We start from the raw sequence: 14,162 nt of genomic DNA, 5'->3' as shown, positions 1-14,162 counted from the left end.
GAAATGGCTTTGGAGATACGCAAATGAAAACGGGGCTCTTTGGTGTAATTTGATCAAAGCTAAGTATGAAGATCAAGAAGGTGGGTGGTGTACGAAGGAGGCTTCGGGCCCTCATGGTGTGGGTCTATGGAAGCATATTCGTAAAGGGTGGAATTTCTTTGCCAAAGGTATTCGGTTTGAGGTGGGGGAGGGTTCGAAAGTCCGTTTCTGGCATGATATTTGGTGTGGGGACAACTCCTTGAAGCAAGCTTTTCCGTCCTTATACAGTATCGCTAGACACAAAGAAGCTTGGGTGAAGGATAATTTTATTGGGAGGAATGGGGTTGTTGAGTGGAATGTCATTTTCGTACGATCGGTTCAAGATTGGGAGATGGATTTGATTTCTCCTTTTTTTGATCGGTTGTATTCTTGCAAGGTTTCCTTAGGCAATGCAGATCGTATTTGTTGGTCTTCTTCCAAGAAAGGCAAGTTCGAGGTTAAGTCGTTCTATAAGGCCTTGTCTTCTTCTTCTCAAGAGGAGTTTCCTTGGAAGAGCATTTGGCGTACTAAGGCGCCTCAGCGGGTGGCTTTTTTCGGATGGACTGCGGCCTTGGGCAAAACTTTGACTCATGATATGCTGCGTAAGAGGAACATAGTGGTTATGGAGTGGTGTTGTATGTGCAAGAAGACCGAAGAGTCAGTCGATCACCTTCTTCTCCACTGTGAGCTTGCGAGTGCTCTTTGGCACATGGTTTTTCAGCGATTTGGGTTGCATTGGGTCATGCCGTGCAGGGTGAGGGCTTTGTTTGCTAGCTGGTGGTCGGGAGGACGTTCTCGAAGCGCGGTTGTGTGGAAGATGATCCCTCTGTGTCTTATGTGGTGTATTTGGAGTGAAAGAAATGCTAGATGTTTTGATAATTCCACTAGGACCATAGAGGAATTGACTCATTTCTTCTTATTTACGCTTTACTCTTGGACGGCCGCTTGGCTAGCTCCTTTAGTGATTAGCTTCTCTGATTTTCTTTTTCATTTCTCCCCCTCCTAGGCGCTCTCTGTTTATACTTCCCGTGTATATGGGTTGCGCCCCTCTGCGCTTTTTTATATCATGATTACTTATCAAAAAAAAAAAAAATTGTTTATGGATGTTTTGCTCATTGTTCTTGGGGGCATGGGCTAGAAATTATTTAAGCTAGGGTCATTAACCAGTGCTGGTCACATCTTAGTGGGGTTTGGGGAGTGATACTTGGTGATGCCCCTACCTATAGCATTTTTAACATGAATCGGCCACCCTCATGATTTGGACCTGCGTACTTGCATGTGGAAACTTAAGACTTTACCACCAAATAGTGGCGCCTATCATATTGAGTGGTCTGGTGTCTGTTAAAACATTGTCTAGAAAGATAGAATAAAGCTATAGGTATCTTAGGAAGAGCAAAAGACCCAGGCATATATACCTTTTTAAATCTAAAAGATGCTGAAACTGAATACTTTGGTCCACCACATAATATCCCTCTAATATGTAGGATCTATGGAAGGATCTATTAGTGAATCCTTTGTTGGCTTTGCAAATCTTCAAGTTTGCCTTCCATGTCAGGTTGTTTGTCCTTTAGAACTGTAGTCATTATTGCAGATGCATGACCAAAATTGTGGTTCAAAGTTTCAAGAGCATGTTGACTAGGGAACACTCTATTGTTGTCTCTTTGCTTGGGTGGCTGATGTTCCTAGCGGCATGGTTATTTTATTAAGTTTTTTGTAACATGCATAACCACTAACAAGTATTACTAGTTTCTTCTGCCTTCACTATCAAAACCTCTTCACAAGTGACTTTCTCCTTGGTTGTCATTTGCATTTTGTGGATATATTTGACTTATGATCTAGCTGTGATTACCCGTAACATCTTGAATATTATCTTTCTTATTGGCCATGTGCCCCGCCCTTGTCTCCCTCCATTCAGGATTCTTTGCTTTCAGTTGCAATCTATCCTTGAGAGTTAGATTTTAGGCTCGCAGACTTTGTTTGAATGCTATTTGAGTTGCAAAATTGATAGGCTTCATTTAACCAAAGATGGTTAGAACATTCTGTTGAATAGGTATCCTTGTTACCATACAATCACTTGATCTTCCATATCCATTTGTGTCATCAGCCTGTGTAGCTTAGTTGCAAAAGTAAAACCATTTTACCATTGCTGATGTGGTAAAACTTAATGAGCAGGTCCTAAAGATAATCAGGTGTAAGGACCTTTCGGCCCTTCTCTCATCATCTCCTAGTTCTCAATTTTCCCTTTTGCCTTTCTCTCCCACATGTTCTTAACTCCCATCTACCAGGTTAATTCACATCCGGGCAGCTTTATTGCAACATATTTGATTTTGTTTTGATTGTGTAAATCCTTCTAATGAAAGAACTACTGAGAAGAAGGTACGTTGTTAGGTTTTGTATTTGTGTTGGCAAATCCCTATATCAAAACATGGGTCATTTGAGTGTGTAATTGATAATAGTAGAGTTAGAGTTGAGTTTTGTGTGAAATTTGGTTCAAGACTTGTACTTTATGAAGACTTGCTCAACCCTCACTTGAGCAGGCAAGTTTCATGTAGAACCCGAAATGTCGCTCAACCCACGCTTGAGCGTGCAAGTTTTATGAAGAACCCGAGACTTTCCTTAACCCCTTGTGCACTTGTCGTTGGAGTGAGCCCAAATAGAAACTTAGCCCGACCCTTGCTCGACAGTCGCTCGAGTGAGTTTACGGCAATTTTAATTAGGATTTATTGATTAACCCAAATGATTTCCCTACCTATGAATACTTTGCTTTGCACGAATTTTCATAGTTCAGTGGTAATAGAGAGGAAACCTGAAAACTTTAGAGAGAGAGAGAGCCCCTACATCTGTCTTGAGCTTAAACTACCTTGCTTCTCTCCTTATTACCAAACCACCATGAAATTCTTTATTGTCTTTGAGTGTTGGGGTTTGGTGAGTTCTCAGAGCTGGATTTCCAGATATCGAATGAGTTTGTTCATGGCGAGTCACTGTAGAAAACGGTCAGAGTTATAGAGTTGCTTTGGAGTGAAGATTAAGTGCGTCAGTCATGGGATTAAAAGCCTAGCTTTGAGTCTACAAATGTTTTATAAGTACTTAACCAGGTTGTAAAACTTTTCTTCTATAGTGAAATTTCCCAGTGGCCTACTGCTCCCTGTGTGGTTTTTCTTTCGAAGAGTTATTCAAAAGGTTTCTACTTTGTCAACAAAAGTCCCTGTGCAATTTTTTTTTTTTTTTATTTACTGCACTTAGTTTTGGATTTTTGTTGATTGATAATGTTTGGCTTGTGCTTCTTTTGATTTTAATTGGAAAAGTCTGTCAAGGAACACCTATTCACCCTCTTCTGGGTGTTTTATTTGGGTCTAAACCGTTTTTCATAGCTGATTAAAGAATTCCTCCAGGTGTATCAAAAGTATCGAATTCTGAAACTTAAAACTTTTTTAAACCTTGATCTTAACCTTGATGTTAATATCTCTTCCTTTGACTAGAATACGTTAACCTTGCAGGAGTTGCAGGCTTTACAAAATCATTTTGAGAAGGAACATAACCTGGCAATTGGTTGGCCATCTCTAGCACTAAAGTAGAATTAGAATTAATCTAATCTACTATAACTCTCAACTTCTATTCCTAAAGTTCCTAGAAACGGAACTATGCCATTATATTATTCTTTTCCCAAGTTTGATCTTTTAATACTTTAGAGTTCTCAAACTTCATGAAAGCTTTACAGCTGCACATTCAATGCATTATTCCCTTTTTGTTGGACTCTTGGGACTGCCAGGTTTACTTTACTGAATCTACCAAACTATTTGACCCACTTTCTGCATCAAACATCTCTTTTTACAGTGAGATCCCTCAAAATCCTATAGTGTAATTCCATTAATTTGAGTGCTTAAATGCCTCAGCTATGTACTTGTCTCCTATTTTCTCCTCTATTTCTTATCTTTTAACCCATGCAGACTCATATATTCACCCTATATCCATAATAACTAATTTCCTTGCCAAAGGACCAAGTCCAATTTGTTCTCAAATTGGATATGTTGCAGCTTTATTCTTGATTTTGAGGTGCTCTCCTGCTTTTAGTCTGATGTAGGGGTTATCCTAAGGCAATTTGATGCTAAATTTCTCCTACATCTGATTGGGACAGATGTTTCTGATTTCAGGGCTTTCCTATATAGATCTGTAGCTCCTTGTTTTATTGATGCTCAGACAATTAAAAAGGGGTTTGTTGGTTTGGTTTCCTTCATTTGCATGCTTGCCTTAGCCCTAAATCCTTTCCCATCCTAGGCATTCTCATTAAGGGTTCTACGTAGTCTTGGTTTGCTTACAATTATTTTGTTATGATTAAATTATTGTTAGATCATTTACCTATGTTTTTATCTATATTGTAACTAGTGATTCATGTGATGTTGCTCGTATCTTGTTAATAACTATTTAGTGTCCACATTATTAGTGTTGGGTTTAAAGATAACTATCTTGTTCTTTTATCGTACAGGTGCTGATGCTTAATGTGATGTCGCATTGATTTTCTTTCTAGACGATAATTTAAAATTGTTTTGCACAGTGTTAGGAGTCATTTTGTGTAAATATTATGAATGCTTTCTCACTTTTGAATTTAAATCATTAGTCTTGTTACTTAAGATCTTTGTATCGTTTGTAGATTCGCTTCAGTGTTCTGCAGCCTGAGGGTATTGCTTATCATGCTGACTTGATCACTGAAGCTGCAGACTCACTAATGAATCTTGAGCATTATCGTTCTGCATTGAAGTACTATTTGATGTTGGAAGGAGGTGCTAAAGTTGACCATGTAAGTAAAATGATGCCTGATATAAGAACTATATGAATCTATGATACTGCATCTGAAGTGGTCTGCCAATAATGTACACGAATAAAAACTGGTGTGGTTCTCAATTGGACTCTGCTGTATTACAAAATAAGTCAGGTGGTTACAAGATATTGAACAGATGGTAGAAATTTTGTCGATTCGCTCGTATCAAGTCCTCTTTGTGCCAAGTCGTTCATATCAAGTCCTCTTTGTTGAGTTGTTCAGATCAAGTCTTTTAGCAAGTTGTCATACATGAATTTGCTGTCGGCATTTAGCTTTTGATAATTGGTTAGTCTCACTATTCTTGACATTTTGCATCAGGGGCCTGATCAAAGCCATACATCACCTGTGCCTTTTTCCTTGTAGAGCACTTGTCATATTTTAAAATGCCTCTGTAGCGCCCTTCACTGTTAATGAATTGTTCCATGCTATCTTACCCAAATGCGGCACGACTGGCCGGGTACCCATGTCGATGATTAGTTGTATGGGTATGAAAATAAATATAATACTTTGCAAGTCAAACGCTAAAAAATTCTTGTAGAATAATAACACAGAACAGAAAATAACAACAAACTGGTGGTTTTCATTTGTAATTTTATCTCAAATTTCTCTTCTTAGTAAAATTGAGATGGCATCTAAGGATATGCTATTGTGTTGGGGGAAAACTTGAAAATTAACATTGTGAATTTTTCTTTTTTGGGTAAGTAATCAAATTTCATTAAAACCAAAGGGTACACCCAAGTACACGGGGGACAGATACAAGAGAAACACCTAACCAAAAAAAGAAAAAAGATAAAAAAAAAAAGTCATGTAAACTAGAAATGTGGAAAAAAATCATGTGCAGCCATCCAAAGGATAAGGTGGTTAAAGAAGAAGGCCTTTAACTTTGGCACCATCCTTTCTTTGACTTCAAAGCTTCGCTCAATCTCTCCAAATACACTACATCAAAGCTTCGCTCATTTATCTCTCCAAATACACTACAGTCTACATCAAGTGTAGCAGAATCATCTTCCAAACAGTTTACTCAGAGGGCTACCGAACTTCCCTCTCAAACAAGCGAAGAGATCTCACTCCACGAGGCATGATCCACGCTAAACCGAACAATCCAAAGATAAGAGTTCCATAATGCACTAGCTTTTTTTTTGATAAGTAAATGTATTATAAAGCAAAGGCGCAAAGGGGCGCAACCCATTTACACGGGCAGTATAAAAAGAGAGCGCCTAAGAGGGAGAGAAATGAAAAAGAAAATCAGAAAAGCGAATCTCTATAGGAGCTAGCCAAGCGGCCGTCCAAGAGTAAAGAGTAAAGAGGAAAAAATGGGTCAATTCCTCTATAGTCCTAGTGGAATTATCAAAACATCTAGCATTTCTTTCATTCCATATACACCACATAAGACACAGAGGGATCATCTTCCACACAACTGCGCTCCGGGATCGTCCTCCCGACCACCAACTCTCGAACAAGGCTCTCACCCTGCAAGGCATGACCCAATGCAAGCCAAACCGACTAAAAATCGAATGCCATAGAGCACTAGCGAGCTCACAATGTAGAAGAAGATGATCGACTGTCTCTCCGGACTTCTTGCACATACAACACCACTTCTTGCACTAGCTAACTCACAATAGAGTAAAAAGATGGTCGGCGGTTTATCCACTCTTCTTACACAAACAGCTCCATTCAACCACAATGGTATGCCGCTTACTTAAGTAAGTAACTTAAGTAAGCTATCCAATGCCACTTCTTGATTTCATGTTTTGGAAACTTTAGATGTAATTAGTATAGTGAAAAATTCTTTGTAGAGTCTTAATTCATATCTAGGAACTTATAAAAGTAGTTAATGCCTGTGTGCTAAGAACATTAAATTTTGGTTGGACTTATATTCTCTACAAGTTAAGAATGAAAATATTAGAATATTCACTTTTTTGATAGAAATCTCATCTTATGTTTGAGAATTACTCCATTTTCTGTCTCTTTAGCTCTTTTCTGCTGTTTTGCAACAAATATCATTTGTGCCGCATTATCTAGAAATCGGTCAATGGCTTCAGATCGAAAGAGATTGCAAGAATTGGAGGATATTAAACTGCAACTTTAGTGTATATCTCAGAGACTTGGTGAGTTAGAAGCTTATATGGGGATTTTTGAAGGGGATCTCTTTGATTCTAGTGTTTTTCAAGAAGAGGCAGAGGTGAAGAGCATAAAATACTACTGTTCAAGTTTCTGAACTAATGGTATTTTGAAATTCATCTTCATCCCCTGATGTAGAGATTGATTGGGATTCACCTCCAATTTTTCATTATTGCTCAGATGAGTGATGTTTGATTGCAAGTAAGAATAGAGCTGCTGTACCTATATGTTTTGAAAATGTGAGAAATGACTAATTGGAATTCATTATGAATGATGGATTTTTTGAATTATATATTCTGGGTGACAGGCACGTAAAGAAAACCAACCTCAACCTCCCTCTGATACAGTTGAAAAAGAAAGACAAGAAATAGTTGAATTTGTGGATTTTTGCCCTTCTTTTAGCATTTAGGGGGGACTTTCTTTGTATACATCTTTTGTACTAGAGTTGTGCTCCTTTGGACTTATCAATGAAATGAGTTATTTATAAAACAAAAAAAAGTTGAAAAAGAAAGATGAAAGATTTGGAGAAAGCAGAATATGGGGAATATTGTCTCATTTAATTACTTCCTTTTCTGACTCCATAGGTTTTATCTGTTCTACAGCAGGCATATCATCTTTTCAGCATTATCTAGTTGCGTCAGTTTGCCAAGTCTTGTCCATGCTTAATGGTATTAGGAAGCTGAAGCTAGCACTTGCTTATTTTCTTTCTTTTTAGGGGTGAAGCTGTAAGATACGGTGCTTTGGCTGGTGTTGCACATATTACAAAGGCTTGGGTTGCATCTGTTTTTTTTGGGAAGGGCTTTTTGCACACTATGTGCCTATTTGCAGTAGGGCAGTTTTTTGCATACAACTACTCTTTGACAAATTGTTTTGATTGGGTAACTTTTTAAAGGGAAATAGGCTTTATACGAATTGGTGCTATATGTGTAAAGGTTCTGGGCTGTTTGTGTATTTGCATTAGCCAGTAACTAGGGAACTCTGCATTCCAGCATGTAGATTGTTTAGAAATTGGAGTTCATTGGCGGTGCTAGATACTGTTTAAAGTTTTTTAGCACTTGGAGTGGCAGATCTGCTGTTGAGTTTTGTTTGATGTGGTGTGTATGGAAGGAGAGGATGTGCCTAGAAGGCATTGGGTGAATGTTTAGACTTTGGAGTTCATTGGCTGTGCTAGATACTGTTTTAAGGTTATTTAGCACTTGGTATGGCAGATGGTGTGCTAATTGAAGGGGTGGATGTGCCTTGAAGGCATTGGGCTGTGACTGCAACAAAGAGCTTGTATTCTGTTTCCCCTTTGAGCCTCTTTTTGAACAAATTCGTACATATTAAGGAAGATTTATGGCTTGTAAAACTTTTTTTGATAAATAATCAAAAATATCATTGCAAAGCTCAGAGTGGCGCAACCCAAGTACACATGAAATATATAAAGACACCCCTTTAAAGATAAAAAGAAGAACATAAATCTACAAATTGATGCAACGAAGAAACTTGAGGAATGCTCAAAACACCTGCCCAATGGAAAAACAAATTGAGAAACCTATTGCTAAGTTCCGCCATTGTCAATTCCTTATCTTTGAAACATCGAGCATTCCTCTCCCTCCAAATAGTCCACATAAGGCACAAAGGGGCCATTCTCCAAACCTCCATCACCATTTTATTACCTCTTTGGCCTTTCCAGCAAGCAAGGAGATCACTAATCCTACCATTCATGACCCACTTCACATCAAAAAGGGAAAAAAGAACACTCTATAGAGCACAAGCCACGTCACAATGGAGGAGGAGATGATCAATGGACTCTTCACTCCTTTTACACATACTACACCAATCCACCACGATCAAACCTCTCTTCCGAAGGTTATCCGAAGTGAGAATCCTTCCAAGGGTAGCCGTCCACACAAAGAAACTAAGTCTGAGCGGGACTTTAACCTTCCAAATACCCTTCCACGGGAAAGAATAGCTTCCCACCTCGTGCCTCTCCGCAGGAGAAGGAACCACACCGAAGAAAGAACGTACCTCAAAAAGCTTCCTCTTTGAGGGGATCCACCAAATGCGATCCACCCTGCCATCATTACGCCGCGTCTCATACAATTTCGCATAGAAAGTCACCACCACCTCCACTTCTCAATCCTGAGCCGCTCGACAAAAAGGAACATTCCAATGCACTTCCTCATTCAAAATCTGCATATTATCACTTACCCAAGCCTCTTTGTTTCTTGCAATACGAAATAATTCAGGGAAAGACTCCTTCAAAGGTTGATCACCACACCAAATATCATGCCAAAACCTAATTTGGGAGCCATCACCACCAGTTTCTTGTGAGGTTATCTTGTATATTTCTTTTGAACATCTACTTATTATCAGCTGCCAATATGTTTATGTTGCATTTGTTTCATGCAGGGATTTTTATATCTGAAAATTGCTCAGTGTTACTCATTCTTGAAAGAAAGGGTGCAAGCAATTCTCTTCTTGTACAAAGGTAAGGTGGATTTTATTAGTAGTTGGGAGGGAATCAATTTTCATTCGTAGACTTTTTTAATTGGTACTTTTGAAGGGGCATTGATGTGTCTCCAATGTGATGATTGTGATACCTAATGGGTTTTGATCTAATAATCTGCAGGGTTGGATTATATATGTGTGTGTGTTTCATTTGCTAGATTTTGATTGAATAACATGAAAAGAGAAATTAAAATACGATGAGTATTTTTCCAAGTCTTTAATTGTGATTGTTAAATTACCAGTTATCCCAAAAGCTTAAGCTGATAGGAATAGGTAAATATAATCACTTAATCAATACTTTAACACTCTCCCTCATATGTGAGCTCAAACTCCAATTTTAATAGGTGAGGTCCAACACGTGAAATATTTAATTTAAATGGAGAGTGATTTGATGGAGTCAAGGTTTGATCCCATGATCTTTGACTTTGATACCATACTAAATTACCAGTTATCCCAACAACTTAAGCTTATAGGAAGAGGTAAATTTAATTAGTTAATCAACACTTTAACAGTGATAAAAGTGGTGAGAGAAAGACGAGGGAAGAGAAAAAAGATATGAGAGGGGTTGCGATAGCCATTGATGAGTGATGAAAAAACAAAAATAATTGAATAACAAATAAACAAGTCTTGTATACTATGCCTAATAATTTTTTTTTTTTGATAAGTAATGATGCATTAAGAGCGCAGAGGGGCGCAACCCAAGTACACAGGAAGTATACAAGAAAGCGACTAAGTAGAGGAGAAAGAAGAAGAGAACATAAAAAGAAAACCAAGGAAATTGATCTCTAGGGGTGCAAGCCAGCCTGCAGCCACATAAAGAGCGTGTACAAAAAGAAATGAACAAGGTCCTCAAGGTTTCTCGACAAATCCTCGAAGCATCTAGTGTTCCTTTCCTTCCATAAGCACCACATAAGACACAAGGGAGCCATCTTCTACACCACCGCATTTCGGGATTAGAGAGGGAAGAGAAAATGGATCGAACTAAAGTTGGGAAAGGAACATTAGAGAGGGAAGAGAAAATGGAGAATACTACCTAGTATGGGTTTGTTTGTATACTTGTTATGTACATAGGTTGCGCCGCTCTGCGCGTTCTTAATATATGTTCTTATATAAAAAAAGAAGAGAAAATGGAGAATATTAAGACAGGAGGGGAGTCGTGTTAAATTGCTTTGTATATTATGCTAATAGTAAGGGTGTATTTGGCATTGCGATTTCATAAACAAAAAGTGCGATTTTAAACCAAATCACAGAAAATTGATTGTTTAGTATTGTGTTTTTCAAAAATCGCAATTTGAAAATGAAGAAAATCAGTGTTTTCAAGTCGTAAGTAAAAAGGTGTTTTTTTTTTTTTCAAAAAAGCGAAAAATTTTAAAGGATCAACTGCGATTTTAAAGGCCAAACCACAATTTTTCCAAACACTTAATTGTGCTGTTAAAAATCACGTTTTCAAATCGCACATTTTAAAATAGCTATTTTTAATTGCACTTTTTGAAATTGCAAACCCAAACGGATCCTAGGTTCTGGTCATTGAGCTAAAGTCTAGTGTTCATTCAACTTTTTCTGTAGTGGAAGTCTAACATGTGGTAATGGAAGAAAAAATAGATTTCTAGAGGGAATTGCTATTGGGAGCATTGACATAGCGTTGACCTAGATTTCTGTCTGTATCAACCTTAAAATTTATTGGGGACGTTGACATAGTGTCAAGTAAATTATGCTTTCTGAACTTGAATCATCTGGAGCACATACTAGAAATTGTATGGAAGAGGGAAATTCTAACAAGCTGTTTGAATATTTCTCTTTCTTTGAAACAGTCATGAATCATGATTAGGCATAGCTACCAAAGATATACACTATCAACTGCAAATAGAAAATATTAAGACTCCTTTTGGTGACGAAAAAACATAAATTGATAGTTTTAACAATTGATTAAGTGATGTCAGTAGGCTGACAATCTTGACTTCTTGATTGTATGACGTGGTGTGAATTGGGTCCCATTGGCGCCACCGGCGGCACCCCAATGGCATCAATGACTATGGAGAGAACTGGGCCCTTGCTTTCATGATTGCCAAGTGTCCATCAGGTACTAGTTTCTTGGATCCGCACTAATGGAAATGGTACACTCACAGAAACCTGAACCCTAGCAAATAATGATGAAACAAAAAGGGCTTCAATATGAGAAACTTGAGGTGGCTGTGGTTTGGTGCCAGGTGTAGAGGCTGAGCTGGGGCTTGTCATTGTGGAAGGGGACAAAACGACTCGTTGTGAGTTGGATCAAAGCGGGGTGACCTGTGACCTTGTTGCTGCTGTTATAGCCTTCAATGTACTCCACTGGAAGAAAAGCATGCCCAAACAAAGGCGGTCATCCATTGTCAAGATAATCATTTAGGGAGAAATGTAATATATATATTAAAAGAAATGTAAAAAATTTTCAAGATCCACAGAAATGTTATAGAATAAAAAGGGAAAGTATCTCAAAGAAGCTTACATGCAACTGGAGAGTAGGAAAGGATTGGAGTGAAGATGGTGGTACAGATGCCCTGCTTGATGGTTAAGTGAGTTTGAAGGGTGGGTGCCGGTGGTGCTGATGGGTTCTTTCGAACTACATATTACTAGTATTATTTATTATTTAGTTTTTTGTTACTTGTTATTTGACTTATTATTATCACTATTTTTTGTGTGGAAAAGGAAATATGAAAAAGTGCGACTCACAAAATGTGTTTCTTGTTAGACAAATGGAAGTAAAGCTTCACATGTTAAATTATTAGTTACCTCAAAAGCTTAAGTTGATGGAAAAAGATGAATTTAATAATTTAACTAGTATTAACACTCTTCTTCAAGTGTGAACTCAAACTCTCATTTTACAAGTGAAACTCAACACATGAAAAATTTAATTTAAATGAGAGATAAGTTACAGAGTCAAGGTTCAAACACAATATAATTACTCTGTTTTCATGTCAAAATTGCTAGCTATTTCTTTTTTGATGAATAATCGAGATAGCAATTAAAGCGTAAGGCGCTCATGTACACATGAACTATACAAGAGAAGCCACCTAACTACTAGGGGCAAAAAGAATAAGAAAATCATGATAACTAATCACTAAAGGAGAAACATAAGTAGCTTTCTATAGATATAAAGTGTTGAAAAATAAAGACTTAATTTACTCCATAGTCCTCTTGCATCCTCAAAACTTCTATAATTCTTTTCTTCCATAGACACCACAAAAGGCACGGAGGTACTATCTTTCACATAGTCGCACTCCGAGTGTTGCCAGCAATCCATTAACAAGCATACAAATCGACTACTCGTCTAGACATAAGCCAAGAAAATCTAAATCGATTGAGGAAAACATTCCAAATGGTACAAACAACCTCACAATGAGGAAGATGGTCCACAGACTCCTCATTTCTTTTCCACATACAAGACCTATCAACCACAATGACATGTTGCTTCTGGAGATTGTTCATGGTAAGAATCATTCCTAGGGCCACCACCCACACAAAAAGGCCACTTTCAACGGAAGCTTTGTCTGCCAAACACTGTTCCATGGGAAATAGAAACCATCATGACAACCCATGACATTATAGAAGGAATTAACACCAAACAACCCTTTTTTGGATGGGACTCACCACCACTTGTCTTCCCCTTATCGACTCATTCTTGCTAAATACACCACCCAGAAGAACAAGGCAAAGGCATTCACCTCCTAATCATGAGCCACTCTAGCTAAGCTAACGTTCCGCTGAATGGCACCTCTAGAAAATTCGATGTGAGCCACAATAGGAGCATCCTTTGAAATACCAAATAAAATTGGAAAGACATCCTTAAGGGCCATATCCCCACACCAAAGATCATGTCAGAATCTAATTTTAGAGCCATCTCCCACCCCAAATTTGGTGTTGACTACAAAACTTCTCCCAACCCTCTTAATATTCTTCCATAAATCCACCCCATACGCCCTATAGGCTCAATAGAACACCATCCTCCCCAAGAACTTCCATATTAAAAGTCCACCATTCTCCACCAAGCCTCTCTCTCAAACTCATAGGGCTATAGCATTAAAGCCATTTACCTAAGAGAGCATGAGTGAACCTCTGCATGGGGCGTACAGAGTGGGTCTATAGATCAAAAGCTTAAGTTGATAGGAAATGATGAATTTAATATTCTAATAAACAGAGGAGGTCTAACAAGAATTATAGGTACCACATGAGGTGTCCGTAACACATTTGAAAACTAAGGGGGTGTTTAAAAAAATAGGTCTAACCACAGGAAGTGTTCCATACAATTTACCTTTCCTAGAAATCTTGTGTCAGTTATCTTCATGTATCATTTGGAATGGGGATTTCGCTTTGTCATTCTAGATGATGTATTTATAGCTTTGATTCTAAGAAAAATAATGGAGTCATCAGTTAGCATGGGACATCCAATTTTACTCTATATGACGCTATTCCTAGATGGATTGGCAGAAGAAAAAAAAAGAAGGTCAAAAAAGGATATTCTTAACAATCCAATTGGTGCTGTTATAGTACAGTGCAAAAATCAATTTGCTAGCATACAGTGATCATTAGTGTGGCTACATCGGAACAATGACTATTAAGGTTTTCTGTTTGCTCCATTAGAAAGCTTAGATGAATTTATGTCATTAAGTATGGTAATCCTATTATTGCAGGAATGTTGAGAAGTCGTTTTTGTCTTTCTTGATGGTGAAGTTATATG

The 14,162-nt window shown here is 37.9% G+C and overlaps 1 protein-coding gene across 3 annotated transcripts in view; it reads left to right on the top strand.

The window, feature by feature from the left end:
- Positions 1–14,162, top strand: part of LOC132180277 (tetratricopeptide repeat (TPR)-containing protein) — a 39,125-nt gene that overhangs the window by 15,967 nt on the left and 8,996 nt on the right. For all 3 annotated transcript variants that reach the window (XM_088516347.1, XM_088516346.1, XM_088516348.1), the window contains 2 exons: positions 4,667–4,813; positions 9,350–9,428. In XM_088516347.1, the coding sequence (XP_088372473.1) occupies positions 4,667–4,813; positions 9,350–9,428 (226 nt within the window). The remainder of the gene's footprint in view (positions 1–4,666; positions 4,814–9,349; positions 9,429–14,162) is intronic.

The sequence above is a fragment of the Corylus avellana genome, chromosome 5 (genome assembly GCF_965113065.1).
Source record: "Corylus avellana chromosome 5, dhCorAvel1.hap1.2, whole genome shotgun sequence".
NCBI lineage: Eukaryota > Viridiplantae > Streptophyta > Magnoliopsida > Fagales > Betulaceae > Corylus > Corylus avellana.
Note: the sequence above shows the minus strand (reverse complement) of the source record. Positions and strands in the feature narration are given on the sequence as shown.